The following is a 17,225-nucleotide window of genomic DNA, read 5'->3' as shown; positions in this document are numbered from 1 at the left end:
TTCAGAGTTTCAATGACATGATATCAAGACATGTATCAGTGAGCGCAATAGTACTTTAATATTTAAAGAAAAAAGTTCGTTCTGTTACAATCGGACGTAAGACATCGGATACAAAGGCTTCGTAAGTTTTTACGCCATAAATTTACGATTTTCCTGCACAATTTTACTGCCTGTCGGAATAATTAATTGAGAACAAGACGTAAATGTATCATAATTATGTAATGCTCACAAGTTTCTGAGAAACCAAGAAACCGAGAAACCAAGAAAAAAACCGAGAAACCAAGCCATGTAAAGGAAGAGCTAGGGGCTCTCGACACAAGATGTCAATGACTTTTCTTAGGACTTAAAAGGGACTGTGTCACAGTTTATTATACAACTTAATTTTTAGCGAAGAAATTACTTCTGTGGATCTAAATGTCAAAACCATAGCTTCATTACAAACAAATATGCCAGTCCCGGTGGTTGTAATTACAGAAGCGCCCAAATGTGTGCCACTTTAATTATCTGCACGAAAGAATGTGAATATGTGGTCACACATTTGGCTTCTGAAAAGCTACAAAAAAAAAACAAGATTTAATTTGGAAACTGTTCAGCCTAACTGTTTTTCAAGAACCCATTTTGCAATCTGTTTTAATCTTCTTCGACTTCCGTCCATCCGTTCCTTCATTTGTATTTGCTGTGCTATTGAAATGTTCCTTCACTGTTTTATGTGGTTATATCTATATTTCACTCAATTTGGTGACCATTTTCTTTTGTTTCAATTTGGCTAAAAATCGTGACACAGTTCCTTTAATACACCGTAAATGATTTTTTAGACTTCTAAAATACAGCGTATGTTATGGTCTTTTCGTGTTAGGTGTTTTTTTTTTTGTGACTCGTCACAAACAAAATATAAATAAGCTGCAGGCCTTATTTACCGTAAATAAAATAATGCAAAACAAATGTTACAATGGACGATTTCAATTTTGTTATTTACTGATATCTCCAAGATGATTCTGGTAAATCTTGAAGAGATCTTGTTTGCTGGCCTTTCCACCGCAACCATAAAATACCAATAACTACACAGACAATGGACTCCACGTAGTATCCGTCAATCAATGTCTGGCACACGCCTCCAGCATTTGTACAATCCTGTAAAAAGAAATCAAGAGAAGAAAATCAACACACAAACAAACGAGGGTCGAGTGGTTTTAATAACTGTGCATCCCTAATTTCTACATTGAAAAAGCTACGGTACATACTGGTTATTTTCAAGTTGTGGTTTTCTACGGGACACAGACAATATTTTTACTGAAAATTCAGTTTTCGTACATAACATTTAGTAGTCACGCGTTTTGCTAATATTCCACGAGAAGATCACCCAAATATTTTTCACTATAGACGTGACCCAAAATTGTGTTAAGGTAATTCTAGTGGTTCTGATCATTTTCTGGACATTTATGAGGTCTTTTCAAGACGTCAAGACTACCAAAAAACACCCAAACATCTTTCATCTATATTCCCATTAATTACCTGTATATCTCAAATTGCAACACAAATGTACAATGTTCAGTTTACCAACTGAAGCCTACAAGTTGTGAAATACAAGTCGGCTCTCTCTCGTGGAAAATAGAAATCTATGATTTGCTACAGGTGTAGATGAAATGTTCAGTTAACAAAGCTAGCAGTGGATATTTACCAAGGTAAAATTAATATAAAAATAAGCAAGGTAAAATAATATCCACCACTGGCCACTGACAATGAGGTGAATAGTTGTTTTAGTATATGCGAGATAAAAAAAGGAAGATTTTTAACTGATTTATTCTTTTTATTGATTACAATTTCCGCACGCGAGTAGCTCAGCTAGGTAAACAGCAAAGGATACAGGAGTTTGAGTAGCCAATTAGAACGTGTCAACAACGCTATCCACTGTTTTAGTATATACTGTACATGTACTTAATAGAGGATATTACATGGTTGCGCAGAGACATGAAAATTATCTTCGAGTGTTCAAAAACAATATCTCACGACTGACAGCTCACTCGTAAGATAACGATTTGAACACTCGAAGATAAATTTCATATCTCCAAACAACCATGTAATATTATGTTTATTATATAAACCTATTAATTATCAACTGTATCATGTTTTTGGCGATTTTCGGGAGATTTCCGACCATTTTCCAATGATTTCCCAAGATTTTCAAAATGGTTGTCCGAGGGTCATACCAATGTTTCCACACATTTTCGAACTACAGTATTCCGAAAATTTTCGAAGATTGCAGAGGAAGATCTGAAGTTGTTTCGACTTAAAATCGATTAACTTTGGCTCATTCAGCATTGAAACACGGAAAACTTGTCACAAAACATTTCGAAATAAATTAATATCTTCACATGTGAAGATAACATGTTACATGTACATGTATTCTCACGTGTGAAGACATGATTTTTCTCAGCAAGAGTAATCCTACATGTAGTATTTCACTCTAGTTTATATAATAATAAAATAGATAATTCCCTGTCACGGTACCTTAGCACTTGTCTTGCTGCTGCAATGCAGTCCTGGTATGGAAGCACCTAAACAGTTTGTCCAGGTGAGTCCATCTACAAGCCACAGGGCTAATGTCTGACACCAGTTCCCACCAAGGTTAGTTACTGTGTTCAGAAGTGTTAAGTACGTTCCTCCAACACGAGGGTCACTGATACGAGCATGGAAAGCCATGATAGCTACAAACATGCAATACAGTGTCACCTGTTTATAACAAACAAAAAATAAGACAAAACAAAAATCAGATAAAAATATTCAGCAGCGGCATCCATAGTAAAATTAAACAGCAGTCTGTTCGCAAGCACGATGCTTCATGCACCAGAGACTGAGGGGGTAAAGTCTACATCAAGTCTATTGGGCCATCAGGCCCGGCAAGCCTATCACAGTTTTCTTAGCATGAAGCAATTAGAAGTATTTCTAATCCCCACCCTCTGGATGGGATGCTAGTCCATCGCAGGGTAACCCCCAGCAGTAAATTCGCCGGTACCCATTTATACACCTAGGTGGAGAGAGGCAATATGCAATATGCAGCAATTTACATTGTATAGGTTTGAATTGGCCAGGGTCATTGTGTTGTGGTCTTGGTAAAACACTTGACTTTCACCATACTGGCAAAATGCTGATGGGGAGAGGGGGAGAGGGGGAGAGGGGGAGAGGGGGAGAGGGGGAGAGGGAGGGGGTAAACCTATGATGGAATTCATCTGCATAAATGTATCATTTTAGCCTCTCCAGTTCTTACATTATAGGACTGAAACAAACTTAAAATACCATTTGCTTTGACAATGTACTGATATTACAGTGTAAGGTAAAAAAGTCTGTGTCCGAGCCAAGTGGCCCATACAGTGGAGCTTATCTCAGTTTCTGTAGCATTTAAGCGACTAGGAGTATTGCTACTCCCACTGGATGGGATGCTAGTCCATCGCAGGGTTACCCCCCAGCAGTAAATTCGCTGGTACCCATTTATTCACCCAGCCTGGGTGAAGAGAGACAGGCTTCTAGCCAGGTGGGTGTCCAGGAGTCCTATGGACAGGCCAGGGCTCGAACCCGGGCCGTTCAACCCGGAGTCGAGCGTGCTAACCTTGAGGCCACCGCACCTTCCATGATATTACAGTGTACAACAGCAAAAAGCATTTGATGGCACATTATCATACCTGATGGACAGCATACACAAACAAGATTGTGACATAAAAGTATATGGGAAAAAATTCCTGCCCAGGTCCACGTACAACATGGGCCCACCATACGCACAGCATGAACACCACACCCATAAACAGTCTGCACGGCATGGCCTTAAGAAACACATCTAAGGGACGAGGACCTGTGTAAAGCATATGTACATAATGAACAATGTCAGCTCATACAATAAAAACATAATTCCATGAAACGGCATCTACATGTACTGTACAGCCCAGGCAGACTACAGGAACATGTTTATGTAGTAGACACTTGTTACAAGGAGGTTCACAACCTCTTAAAAAGCAGGTAGACGTGTCATAATGTCCCAGCCAAATACAGTTAATACTAATAGCAAATAATAATAATAATAATAATACGGACACCAAAGGGACAGAGCAAAGTGTCCGTATTATAGAGGTGTCCATTTAAGAGAGGTATCCACTATGACGTCACTTTTGACTCCATTAACAGCTTAAAGTATTTAGTAACTCATAATGTTCTGCAACACAATGCTGCAGGTAAAAATTAAAAACTACACAAAAATCCCAAAACATCTAAGATGAATTGTTGTTTTTGTAACCACAAACAGGAAATTGCGTTACGAACACAAAATTTCATTGTCTGATCACCGGAGTGTCTGTCATAAAGAGGTTAAGTTTATATGAATTAGTTCCCTGCAGCCATTGTCCGTATTAGAGGGGGTCCGTATAATAGAGGTTTTTTCTAAAGAAAACATATGAGAATCTTGTTGGGACATCAGAGATTGGCCGTATTAGAGACTGAGAGGTGTCCATATGGAGAGGTTTTACGTACTGCACAGAAATGTAATCTATGGCACATGTAAATGAATAAAGAAGTGTCAACAACTTCATTCACTGTCAATTACAATGGGTGCATCTTACTGTTACAGTTTATCACATGTACATGTACATGTACTGGTACCCATTTACAATGTATACACCTGGGTGGAAGACGAGTAAACGGTCTTGCTTAAGAACATAATGCAGTAGCCTGCGCTCAAAGCACTCAATCAAGGGCCCAGAGCACTAACCATTGCATGTGGGCCCCTATGCCTTCCTGTACATACCTGCAGTGTATCTGCTGATGTAAAGCGGCAGAAGAATCTGGATTGGAACCATAGGTATAGCAAGAAGAGCAAGATTTTCTTTAGGAACTCCAGCTTCAATCAGCTTGAGGCCAGTCACTGAGTCAGCGGCTGAAAAACCAACCTGAGAATGAACAAAATGAACTTAATACAATCCCTTTTATGACATCACTGTATGGAGCCTCATTTCGTATAATGACATCTTTCCATGAATAAATGTACATTCACACACATATCGACACAAAACTAGTTCTATGTACATGTAATCTTGTATGAAGTACAGTGTGCAAGATATTAGTCACATCCAAACTGAGATATACATGTATGACCTGGCATTCACAGGTCTCAGTCATGTACAATGTAGCTCAAGGGCAAGCTGTCCAATGAGTGTGTGGAGGGTTTTCGGAGAAGTTTACAATGTATTGATTATTGAGTACACTGTTGTATCAGTCACATTTTTGGTTGGAATCTCTTTGCTACTGTGTTTGTGTGGCCTGCTAGTCCGTTGTAGAGTGCCCCTCAAACCTTATTTCTACAGTACATGTAGGTTTGGAAATGCTGATAATTTCCATATTTAGAGAGACACACCTTATTGCCCAACACATCCTGAATCCAGTGACCTACATGTAACTTTTTTCATGTGAACTACTGTGCCTCTCAGAATCAATGTTTTGCTGGCATTTTTTAGAACCCTTTCCCCTTTACAGAGTATATGTACATGTAATTTACATTGTAATAACAAATCTAAGAAAAATTATATCTTAGTAAAGCTTTGGAATGGGAAAGAATACAATGTACATTACATGTAAGGTTAAGCAAAATGCATTTAAAACTACATGAACATGTAGACCTGATTACATTGTAAAACTAGTCAACTTATAAACTTAAATGTGAAAAGCAAGTGTTGTTTTAAAATCCTACCTTAAATGTGAGTAAGATCACTATGACTCTTAGAATGCTCGGACAGCGCAAGATTTTCACCAAAGTTTTGTACCCATCAACAATTCCCTCAACAGATTCCTCTCCATGAAGTTCTTGTTCAGACTTTTCACGCTTAAACAGTCCAACTAATGTAGTGCTCACTAAAAATACAATTCCCCAGAAATAAAAAAATCCTGAAAACGTGACTACTCCGTCTGGCAATGGCTCAGTTCTTAGATATCTGTTACTGAAGTCGGCAGAACTAAGGGCTAAGAACACAACATTCCCCATGAAGAATCCAGCAGTCTGACCAACAGTGTTGCAAGTTGAGGCATAACCGACATTGTCCCTGGACAACATTGTAAGCGCCCAGCCATCAACCGCAATGTCTTGAGTTGCAGCAAGGAAATTCAGGCAGAAGAAGATCCCAGTTAAAAAGACTATGCTTGGGCCTTCTTCGCTTTTCTCACCCATCAATTCTTCGATGTTCTGGAAAATAGAAATAAAACATTCAGCTACTTAAAGTTCTGAAGTGTACAGTTGGAAGATTACTAATCCATGTTTACCGTTATAAAAAAGGGGCAATAAGCTAAACAAAATGGGAAACAAAGTTAAGTGACATTAATTTTATTGGACAATATTATGGTTTTCTCTTTTGTGGCAACCTTTACATGTACAATTAACAGTCTTTAATGCAGTGTCATTCAGTACTATTTGAAGTTCACTTTAGAATCTTACAGTGCTTTTTAAAATCATGCACACCCTCTCATTTAAATCTCAATTTCACAGTTGCATTTTTTGCTGCCGTCGATCCTCTTAACGGACCTCTCAGAAAACTGTGGGTTGCGATTAATCAATTCCGATCCATTTTGATTGTTTCATTTTTTCAAAGTTGGTAGATATCATATAAAACCGTGATCGATGGCAGCTAAAAATTCAATCTAGCGAAAATAATGGTGAATTTAAAGCTCAGTGATAAATAATGAAGATGATGTGTTCAAAATTACACGCGCATGGGACAAACAAAAAATCTGAGTCCCCGATGGGAATCAAACCCATGGCCTCCCAGATACCGGTTGCAATCGTTATTAAGAAAATAGAAAATAGAAAATTTTAAAAACAAATCAATAAATCAATAAGGTCAGTTCTGTTCAAATATTAAATAATCCAGCCTTTGGAAAGACAGCATGCACATTTTCAATCTATCATTTGTTTTAAATACAAGAGCAAAACCTTACTTCCGGCCATAACCCTAAATACAAATCCTTAAAACTGAAGACCACATTAAGCTTAGCTTTAAAGGTTGTAAGTCACATAATAAAACAGGCCCGTAGGCTGGTTTTTGCCCGGGTAGGTTCGTTTTCTTTTAGAACGGACCATTAGTTACCAGTGTCCCACGAATTTAAAAAAAAAATACCGTTACTGAAGAAGATTTTCCAGTTGTAGTCGACGGGGGTGAAGGTGGGCGTAACAGCTGACTACCGTGTCTAGCTCCACGGGGGTATCGTAGTGAATGTGCAGAAGCGCAAGGTTGGACAACCTTTCTTTTCCCATTGACGCTCGCATGTAGTTATTCAGTCGTCGCAACGTGCTTGCACTTCGTCCACATTCGCATGATGTTACTGGTATGGTGCAGGCAATTTTTAGAAGAATGCTGATGTTTGGAAAGAGGTCATCATCACAATCTTTGATTGCCACTGCAGGTGAAGCTGGCCTTAATTCCGGTTCCATCGCCAGGTATCGACCTCTCCATCGCATAAGCTCCATTTCAAACATTTCAGGGGAGGGGAGATCATCATTGTACTTGTTAACAGCTGCTTCAAGATTAACATTCTTTGAACAGAGAACACTTGGTACGAGACCAAGCAGTGACGCGGCAACGGTCGCCGAAGGTGAAAACTGCTCATTGATGCACATGATGATGTGATCAAGGAGAGGAATTGCCACGTTTCGTTGGAAATAAATTTTAGGATTTTGAGCCTCGGTATTGGAACGATGCTGTTGTCTCGACGTAATTCGAGGCATTTCGGCAGCAGGCCCACCTTTTCTGCCATTGCAACACTTTGAGTGTAAACAGCTGAAAAGGTTTTGTCACAATCTTCCCTTTGTTTTCGGTAGAAACTAGCAACTTCTGTGATCATGCCATGGGCCTCCACGATGTCAAGAGCTGCTCTCTGTAGCTTAACCGTGATTCCAGCCAGGTGCGACAAATATTGGTACACTGCCATAAACACGACAATGAACTCAAAGGACGTAATACTTGCCAAAATTTGTTGGGCTTCATTACGGTTTTCACTTAAAAATATTAAGACAAAGAGAGAAAGAAATTTTAAGCAACAGCAAGAAATTAAAGATAGGAAGCCACAACTCTCCAAAATCAGTGAGAACGAGAATTTAAGGACTCAGAGCGCACTATCTCATGTACTTATTCGTTTGCCAGCTGGCCTTATCCTGATGGCTTTTAAATAAGAATTTTGTTTACCCCGCTACCGTCATGACGTGATTCAAAGTCATTTCTTTTAATTTCCTTCTTTGCTCTACTTTCCACAATGTCACGCTGTCCAGGGGAATTGGATGTCAATTATATTGTTTGCGTTAGGCTTCAGAGCTTAGCTTCAGATATATTTAATTTATTTATACGACCGCGACATATTCAAATCGGTGAAATCAACATCAGTTATAACCACAGGTAACCAAAGCGTACTATGAGAGTTTGTATGGATGTACTAAGAAGGCTTGTATGGATTTGAAATAAAGTTGAGAAAAATATCCCTTTTTACCGGTGAAAAGTTATGAAACTTTAAACCTTACCTGGTGTCACGATTTTGTATTTCTAGTGCTTTAGAAAGTCGTACGCGCGATTTTCGTCTTAACCGTCTGTTGCGTACTAAAAGAAAGACAAGGTAGGAAAGCAAATTCGAAAGGCGAACGCAGGCCTCTTCGAAAAACTCGCTAAAAGTACCTCAAAACCAGACCTACCTCGATCTTTTCCCTTCACGATCCAAGAGCGATAATTATTCCATCTTTCTATGTAATTGAATTGCATTCAAGTTGAAGTTTGGAGCCAAGAACTTCATTTGAATTCACAACTTCGGCACAAATCGGGCGCCATTAGGGCCGTGAAATTCAAATGCGAGCACCTAGCTAACGGTCGAGCCTAGGGCGAGTACAAAATCCACCCCATCCGGGGGAGACAGAGGAGACCTCTTGTAAGCACCATCTCATGCTCACTACAACCACTATAAGTTATTTTTGTAACGGCGGGTAAACCCAAACGTCAGCAACCCATTCAATCAACATTCAAATCTGTGCACCGTTCCGAACGTTACAAAAATTAACTTATAGTGGCTGTAGTGAGCATGAGATGGTGCTTACAAGAGGTCTCCTCTGTCTCCCCCGGATGGGGTGGATTTTGTACTCGCCCTAGGCTCGACCGTTAGCTAGGTGCTCGCATTTGAATTTCACGGCCCTAATGGCGCCCGATTTGTGCCGAAGTTGTGAATTCAAATGAAGTTCTTGGCTCCAAACTTCAACTTGAATGCAATTCAATTACATAGAAAGATGGAATAATTATCGCTCTTGGATCGTGAAGGGAAAAGATCGAGGTAGGTCTGGTTTTGAGGTACTTTTAGCGAGTTTTTCGAAGAGGCCTGCGTTCGCCTTTCGAATTTGCTTTCCTACCTTGTCTTTCTTTTAGTACGCAACAGACGGTTAAGACGAAAATCGCGCGTACGACTTTCTAAAGCACTAGAAATACAAAATCGTGACACCAGGTAAGGTTTAAAGTTTCATAACTTTTCACCGGTAAAAAGGGATATTTTTCTCAACTTTATTTCAAATCCATACAAGCCTTCTTAGTACATCCATACAAACTCTCATAGTACGCTTTGGTTACCTGTGTTATAACTTGAGTCACACTTTGCTAATGGTTCCAGTCTGAAAACCAAAAAAAGAGGGGAATACACGAGAAACGTTTGAAAATTAGTCGATATTGTTGAAAATCAATACAAATAACGTCAGTATGTTTTTATTTTTATTTTATTATGCGCGTAGGCCATATGTATGCTGTACCATTCAGACCGGACCTTTAATGCTGTACCATTCAGACCGGTACATTAATGCTACACCATTCAGACCGGACCTTTTCAGGCGGTGGGGGGGTTCGTCCGAACCCCCCGAACCCCCCCAGCCTACGGGCCTGAAAAATTATATTTTACAATGTGGTATAACTTACCCTTGAAAGAACAAGCATAAAAATCCCAAGTAGGTATTGAACTGGTACAAGCCAAGACTTCCTTCGACCAAATCGCGAGAAATAAGCAGTGTCAACAATAGGCGCCCACAACAGCTTCATGCTAAAAGGCCAAAACACCAGGCTGAACGTTGCTTGGTCCTTATAAGCAACCTTTCTTGTTTGTAACAACATTGGCATAGCGCCGGCCAGCCCCAAAGGGATTCCTTGAAGAATGTAAAGAAACACAAGCAGGGCTATGCTGCCTCTGTCTCGCTTTATACATCCTGTACTCGTTTGTTGACTGCTTTTCTCCATAACCTTGTCTTTTTCTCCTTGTTTCTCTACACCGTTCACCGTTGTAATATGAAAATCATTTCTCTCTTCCTCCTCGTTACGAATGGCAGATGTTGTTCTTTTCGTTGCTGCCTCTGCGGCTCGCGATCTTGTTATCATATTTGAAATATCTTACTCAGTATTAGGAGTTGAGTAATACTGTCTGTTCATAATGTTCCGGAACCTTTTTAAATCGTGAAGTAAGCAAATTATATCCCAAGAAGAAACGTGGCGGCAGATTACAGGTGTTGTTGAGTTTCAATGTATTGTAAATGACGTGCAAAATCTCAGTTGGGTACATCCTCTGTAATTGAGGTCAGCTGGCTCAGGTTGCTGTGGGCACAGGATACCCAGACTTGCGTTCACCATTGGCCACAGCCCGGCCACAGGCCAAAATCTAGCCTGTTTAGTAGCGGGAAGAGCAAGGAGTTAAAAAAAAAATAAAAACAAAGAAGGAGGAAGGTTATTTCAAGATACTATTCGGCGAATAATAATTGGAGGGGTGTGGACGGAAGGGAGGAAGCACAACCTCGTTCCCAGGGCTTTTCCCTTGGTAATTTGGAACAGGCTCTTGGTAGTTATGGGAGAGCGAATAACGCGGATGAGCCAGGAAAAAAATGAGTCAGAACGAAGGAGAGCGAAGGAAGGAAGGGTATATCTCTTTCCTTCGCTCGCCTTCGTACCCCCTCGTTTTTGCCTCGCTCGCCCGCGTTTTTGCTTTCTCCAACTACCGAGAGCCTGGAACAGGCTATGCAGTGGTCAGAGTGCTTCGACTTTCTGCCGTCGATTTCGACAACAAGCTCTGTCTTTGCGTTTCGCACGTTTTGACATAGGAGTACGGGCACCTTCGGTCCTGGGGGGGAGACCTTTTTGCCCGAAAAAAAAAATTCGCACAGGTTGAAAGCCGAATAAAAAAGCATATAAAATGGAAAATAAAACGTGCATTGAAACAGCTGTGTACAAACTTCGCCTGCTTGCTTTAGTTCTTTAATAAATTTCGTGGCGTTGTCCGAAGGTTTCAATGCACTGAATCCTTTTTCGAAAATATTTTATTTATTCACTATTGTTTGGCAAAAACTTAAATTAGTTTTGGGGAGCCAATTCACATTGTTTTCACCGGCCAAATTTAAAAAAAAAATACAAAAGCATGTAAAACAATTGGTTTTAAAACATTTCGTTGAAAGTTTTAAGCTAGCCCTGAGAACTTACTGATTTGAGTCGAAAGCATTAGCTTCATCACATTTATAACAGCGTTGTTTCAAAGTCTTCCACTAAATCCATCGTGCGCAAACGCTCAAGCTTTGGAAAAGCTGATTGCAACTGAATCAAACTGAGGAATCACGCAGAATTTGTGAGAAAAATCGAACATGATTATAGCAATTTGCGGGAGGAAACGAAAGCAGATGAATGAGAAATTTTTTTTTTGGACTTTTCAATTGGTTTAGCATATTTCCAATACTTTTGCTGTTGATGTAATTCGTTTGAACGAAATGTTGTTTAGACTTTTCGGCTTATTTTCTATTTTTCTCTAGGCTTGTTGCCCGAATTCTAAGCATTTTGCCCAAAAAAAAATTGGAAATGGGGGGGCTGCAGCCCCCTCCCCCCTCGTACACCTATGGCCCTGCACGTAGTAGCGGGAGCGATGAGAGGCGGCTGTGTTCGCAGGTTAAGGTTTATGCTGCACCAAAGGATATGGTTTTATCAGCCGTATTCGTCCTTAGCCTGTTCCAGGCTCTCGGTTTAATTTGTAGGGGAGAGCGAAAAACGCTGATTGCAAGTATCAATTGCAAACACAGATGGAAAAAACCCGTGCCGTTATATTTTGCTGCATCGGTGATAGAAGATATTCGAAGATTAAAGGAATTTCCGAGCTGATAAAGCTTTCCAAAGAATGAATAAATATACATGTAGATTGAATAATTGAATCAAATCTCAAACATTACCAAATTGTTTTTTACATGACACAGCTTGACACTTTTCAGACCTTTTAATTGCATCTTTTATATTCTTCGCTTTTCCTGTTACAAACATTTTTGCGATGTACACTAGTTAACTTTCAACTTTGTTTGTGTTGTAATTTTTAAGTTTAGACTGTTTTATCTTTCATAATAACACTAGCCCTGAAGAAGACTAGTAGTACTAGTCGAAATATTGGCTCATTAAAAGTGTCCTTTTGCCGTTGTACTAGCCATGCATTTAAATGACATCTGCATTTTTTAAGATACAGGGCCTCTATGGAGACCAGCCTTAGAACTGAATGGGCCACCCTGTGTAAATAAAGTTTTACTTTACTTTACTTTACTGGTACGAACATCTCTACAAAAAGAGAGCAGGAACAAGAATTAGAAATATTGGGTTTTATTTTTCGTTGTATGGTTTCCTACAGTGTAAGGATTTACGAAAACTAGCACTTGTTCCCAGCTCGCTTCCTTAGTTTGGTAAGGTCCTGCAAGTTTTCCTTTCCATACTTCTAAAGCTTAAAAGCTCGCTAGGCCCCTTTTGTTATTCCCCAGTCTTCAAAACGCCTTGGATTACATGTTATTGGTTTAAGACCATTATTGTGCACCCGCCCCTCTGAAAGTGCCACACAGACCTGGCACCACAGTGGATACTTTGGCTTCCAATAATCTCCAATAACAGTTCCAGTTATATTCCCAAATCCTTTCCACTTCCATTCTAGATATTTATTGTACTCATTTTCATTATTACTAAGATATTTCAGGTATTCGGCGAGATGCTGTGGAGTTGAAAAATCCCGGACGTTTATGACTGAATGATTAAGATATGGTCCAGGCAGGAACTCATCAAGTTTGTCTGTTGCCATGACTACCGGAACTGAGCCAGCATTCCATGCATGGTGTAGTTGAGCATCAACAAAATAATCACAGTCTTGGTTAAAAAACACCAATGTAAATTTGTATTGTCTGGCAAGTTCAGATTTGACTTGCCTGAAATCTTTGCCTTTATCTTTACCATACCTTTGAACTAGACCTCTTTTGTTCCTAAGACAGGCTCCGTAAGAATCGACCTGTACAAATTTCATCAACTGCCTCATATATTCCGTCCGCACCCTCTCACAATTTGACAGCGCTACCATTATGAGCCCAGTTTCATGCTTAAAGGGGATCGGTGGTGTTAACTTAGGCAACATAACTGAAGGATTAGGGAAGTCCGAATCCAAGCGATAGCTTTTTAATAAGCTGAATTTGGACATGAACGCAGCATCTTTCAATATTGGTGTATAAACGGGATTTTCCTGTATTTGCAGAATCCATGGCTTAGAATCTTCAGGAGGAAACGGACTTGGATCCCTAGCATGGACAACGAAGCCATCAGCCTCTTTTGCTCGGGATATATCACTGGTTATCTCGCATGGTACTGGGCATTTGCCATTTGTCCATTTTTCATGTAGATCTAGTCGTCTTCCAAAAAACGTTGACCAGTAAACAATAAGCCAAGTCTTTGTTGCGTGGTTCCCTAAATGTTTGTTATGGTCAGCATTTGCTCTCTGTGCTGTTTGTACCTTCTTTATGGCAGGTTTCGTAAATAAACTATTTTTATCTGAAACGTAGTTCACCTCAAGTTGCCATAATAGCACTACCAGGAATAACACGCCTGGTAGATATTTTAACACAAACAAATCTACTGCCATCGCTATCGTCTCGGGAGTCTTCTGTTGTACCTGTTAAACAATAGTTCGTATAAGTCACATCACATTGCGAAGTCGGAGTGAAAAATCTCTGTATACAGTTTATTGAACCTTTTTTTATAAATTTCTAAGAGTCACCAATACTCATTGTAGAAAACACTCCTTGTACAGTTGTGAATTCGCCGATACATTACTTTGCGATTCACTTGAACACACAAACAAACATAAGGGAAACACAGAATAAACCAACGACCTTAAAAAACTAAACCAAACTAAATGTACAACAATCGAACAAGAAATCAGCGAAAAATACGAAGATAACATAAATACCTACAAGATCCTTACGGCTATTCCGGAATACAAAAACTAATCGTATATCAGTGAAAACCAAACGTACGAATTTTTATACGGATTTTTAAGACAACAATAGGGCTAATAAAGTTACGAAAATAACAAAAAGCAATTACATAACGCGACACCAAAAAACTAACTTGCACAGAAAATATGCAAAAATACACCAGCCAAGCCAAACAAAAAAAAAACGACGAGAATGTATGACTAATAGCGAAGTGTGCAAGTGATGTCATGACTCAGACAAGACTCAGTCCATTCTCGACCCCAGAGCTCTTGTCTTTTGCACGTGACTGACGGCGTCAGTCATGCGCAAAAGAGAAGAGCTCTGGGGTCGAGAATAGACTCAGACAAACAAGCCGGATTGGCGGACGGTTTACCTAAAACACTTTCCAAAACAGCCGGTGTTCCTAAAACCCTTGTTTGAAACGAAAAATTCGTCATATTGCCTCTATTTCTCTCCGATCAAGCTGATGTTGTCTGAGCCTCGTGTGGGTATAATCATTTGTATTATATTTTTTTAAACCTCGCGTGCTTTGCTATTTCAGCGCAAAAAAAAAACTGAAAGACAGTCACAAAAATGTCACAACCAGTGGCAGTTATTGGGGGCGAGGTAAAGTCAAAAAGGCGTTGAAAATATCAGCGAAGAAAAGTCGCCTCGGGCACTTTCTTGAACTAGAATCTAAAAATCTTTATTATCGTAAGATCAATAAGACGAAAGGTGTCTGGTAGTCAGCTTAGTTTTTCAGCTAGTTGTATGAAAAACCATCGTTTTCAAGATGCCAAAAGGTGGTTAGCTTAGCAATTGATTACTTGGTATACATGTAATATGTGAAAAGCTTTCCTTTTATCAAGGAAAGACGATATCGTACACGCTTTGTCCGTTTTCCAGACATCTGAGAAGTCCTATAATTAAACTCAGCTAACCAGAATACTTTATTGTCGATCCAGTGTTTTGAATCATTAATTATAAGTCTTAACTTTTCCCTTAGAGCGATATTCACTTGAGTGACAAAAGTTATGCGCGTTTGCTTTGGTTTTGCATTAGTACGCTTAGTGATTGGTTTAAAAATCTCACGACAGTTTTACATCCAACCAAAAGTAAAACCAAAACAAAATCGTAACTCTCTCGCATGCACACGTTTTTCCACGCTCCGCGCCGGCTACTGATGTATTTACTCCAAATTTTGATTGGTTCACTGGATTGTCTGTGTCCTTTGTGATTAATTGGCCAGAGTGATTACTTTGGGTGCTGCCGTACTACTAGAATAGTTTTTTATTATATAAACTGCAGTGGTATAGTATAGCGACTGGTAGCAAATTGATAAAAATGGTATCAGACATGTAATAAACAGAATAATACATGGTTGCTTGGATATATGAAATTTATCTTCTCGTGTTCAAAACCGATATCTCACTCGTTCGCAGCGCTCACTCGTGAGCTATCGATTTGAACACTCGAAGATAAATTTCATATCTCCGCGCAGCAATGTATTATCCTCTATTTACGAACTAAGGCCGTTATTCTGCCAGTACGGCCCTTGAGCTTGGTCTCCCTTTATCGCCGGAGAATTCTGCACTGAGTTGGAATTGAATGGGTTCGTCACGTACGTATTGGTAAGCTTTTATCCGTGGTCGCGCACTCATTTTATCAGCTCCTTACAATTCTAAATACTCTGTATGACCAAACTGATAACAGATTGAAAAAGAAGCAAAATGTCATTTTTAGTATTATGATAAAATAATTTAATTAGTTGAAAACTATTAAAATACTTTTGAGATACTTTCGCAGCCTAGAAACCTACTTCACGTTTTCAAATTAAAACGTCGACGTGTAAATAAATTATCAGCACTGACTTGTTTTAGATCTACAAATACACATTTAAGATAAAACTAGCAAATAAGTCGTTAATCTGAAGCAAGAACCGTTTTTAAAATGGAACGGTCAATTTCCACCACCAACTGGTTCCACCCATTAAAGTGGCCGAGGTATAGTCTTTTGTGCGAGAATTTTCCGGTGGGACCATGCCGTTCTATAAAGCGTTTTGAGGTAATCCTAATTCTCCCACTGTTCGTGATCATTATATGTAATAAATATAAATATGTCTTACTGCTAAATACATATAGTGTTAAAATACTCGGTTACTTGAGAACATTGATATTTGTAATCATGAAAAGAACTCTGACTTAATTACCCACCGATATTTATCTGATGACAGAGATACCTTGATTCGCTACTGGCCACTACGAGTCCTGACCTGTGCGTTCTGATTGCTTGTTGTAAAGCTGGCGTAGATTCATCGACCTCCGACGTCGCCGGAACTCTCCTGTCGTTGGTAGCCAACAACGCGAACGCTGAGAACCGAACGCACAAATCATGAAAACGTAGAAATACAAATTGATTAACATTCTGTTCTGTTAACACAGCTTTTGAGATCATTATGAATTTTTGCCACCTGTTAATGCGACCATGACTACCAAAATGATAATTTGATAGATGGATGGATGGGCTTATATCTGAAATTGGTCAGCTCATCGAACATCATCACTGTACCAAGTTTGGCCAAAGTGCACAATCATTTCATCATATTGCTGGACTTTCCGAACTTTAAAACAAGTCGCAGTATGCCAACTCATATTGTGTCCTATGGGAATTGGTTTTTGTTAACCATTTTCAATGTTACTTGACTCGTTTTCATTTGCAGACTTGACGGCTTGATGGTGATTTTATAGATCGAAACCGTTCAGTACACCTTTTAACAGCTTTTTATCAATATTATCAACATTAATAACTTGAGTAATATTCAACAATATTCAACCTTTTTTGAATTGAAAATCAAGCAAATTAAAATATTTATATTTGTTGACTTCGCTAATGAAGACCGCGCGATACGGCCGAAAGCTACGTTTCTAATTTTTTTCAGACCTGC

General features: G+C 39.3%; 3 protein-coding genes across 4 annotated transcripts; all 3 read right to left on the bottom strand.

The window, feature by feature from the left end:
* Positions 1 to 554: 554 nt before the first annotated feature.
* On the bottom strand, positions 555 to 10,545 carry LOC144656100 (acetyl-coenzyme A transporter 1-like). Its single transcript, XM_078516325.1, has 6 exons — positions 9,963 to 10,545; positions 5,729 to 6,217; positions 4,790 to 4,931; positions 3,678 to 3,844; positions 2,509 to 2,730; positions 555 to 1,131 (listed from the first exon to the last, which is right to left on the bottom strand). Exons 1-6 carry the CDS (start codon positions 10,413 to 10,415, stop codon positions 973 to 975), a joined length of 1,632 nt encoding a protein of 543 aa, XP_078372451.1. The 5' UTR covers positions 10,416 to 10,545; the 3' UTR covers positions 555 to 972.
* LOC144656102 (52 kDa repressor of the inhibitor of the protein kinase-like) lies at positions 7,141 to 8,405 on the bottom strand. The gene has a single exon (XM_078516326.1). The coding sequence runs from the start codon at positions 7,751 to 7,753 to the stop codon at positions 7,148 to 7,150; it is 606 nt and encodes a 201-aa protein (XP_078372452.1). The 5' UTR covers positions 7,754 to 8,405; the 3' UTR covers positions 7,141 to 7,147.
* Positions 10,546 to 12,637: 2,092 nt separating the features above from the next.
* LOC144656694 (GDP-fucose protein O-fucosyltransferase 4-like) lies at positions 12,638 to 16,664 on the bottom strand. Of its 2 annotated transcripts, none has more exons than XM_078516937.1 (2): positions 16,491 to 16,664; positions 12,638 to 13,977 (listed from the first exon to the last, which is right to left on the bottom strand). In XM_078516937.1, exon 2 carries the CDS (start codon positions 13,945 to 13,947, stop codon positions 12,784 to 12,786), a length of 1,164 nt encoding a protein of 387 aa, XP_078373063.1. In that variant the 5' UTR covers positions 13,948 to 13,977; positions 16,491 to 16,664; the 3' UTR covers positions 12,638 to 12,783. The 2 variants fall into 2 exon arrangements, with proteins under 2 accessions (XP_078373063.1, XP_078373064.1); XM_078516938.1 differs by having other exon boundaries at positions 16,495 to 16,664.
* Between the last annotated feature and the right edge of the window lie 561 nt (positions 16,665 to 17,225).

Source organism: Oculina patagonica, chromosome 6 (genome assembly GCF_052425735.1).
Source record: "Oculina patagonica isolate OP01 chromosome 6, crgOcupat, whole genome shotgun sequence".
NCBI classification, from domain to species: domain Eukaryota; kingdom Metazoa; phylum Cnidaria; class Anthozoa; order Scleractinia; family Oculinidae; genus Oculina; species Oculina patagonica.
This window is presented reverse-complemented; position numbering and strand designations above follow the sequence as displayed.

Coding starts and splice junctions, on each gene's coding strand:
- LOC144656102 (XM_078516326.1), bottom strand. CDS start 7,753: ATGCCTCGAATTACGTCGAGACAACAGCATCGTTCCAATACCGAGGCT.
- LOC144656100 (XM_078516325.1), bottom strand. CDS start 10,415: ATGATAACAAGATCGCGAGCCGCAGAGGCAGCAACGAAAAGAACAACA. Junction 2,731..3,677: donor TTGTGTATGCTGTCCATCAG/GTATGATAATGT, acceptor TGTTATAAACAG/GTGACACTGTATTGCATGTT. Junction 1,132..2,508: donor GCAGCAAGACAAGTGCTAAG/GTACCGTGACAG, acceptor TTCTTTTTACAG/GATTGTACAAATGCTGGAGG.
- LOC144656694 (XM_078516937.1), bottom strand. CDS start 13,947: ATGGCAGTAGATTTGTTTGTGTTAAAATATCTACCAGGCGTGTTATTC.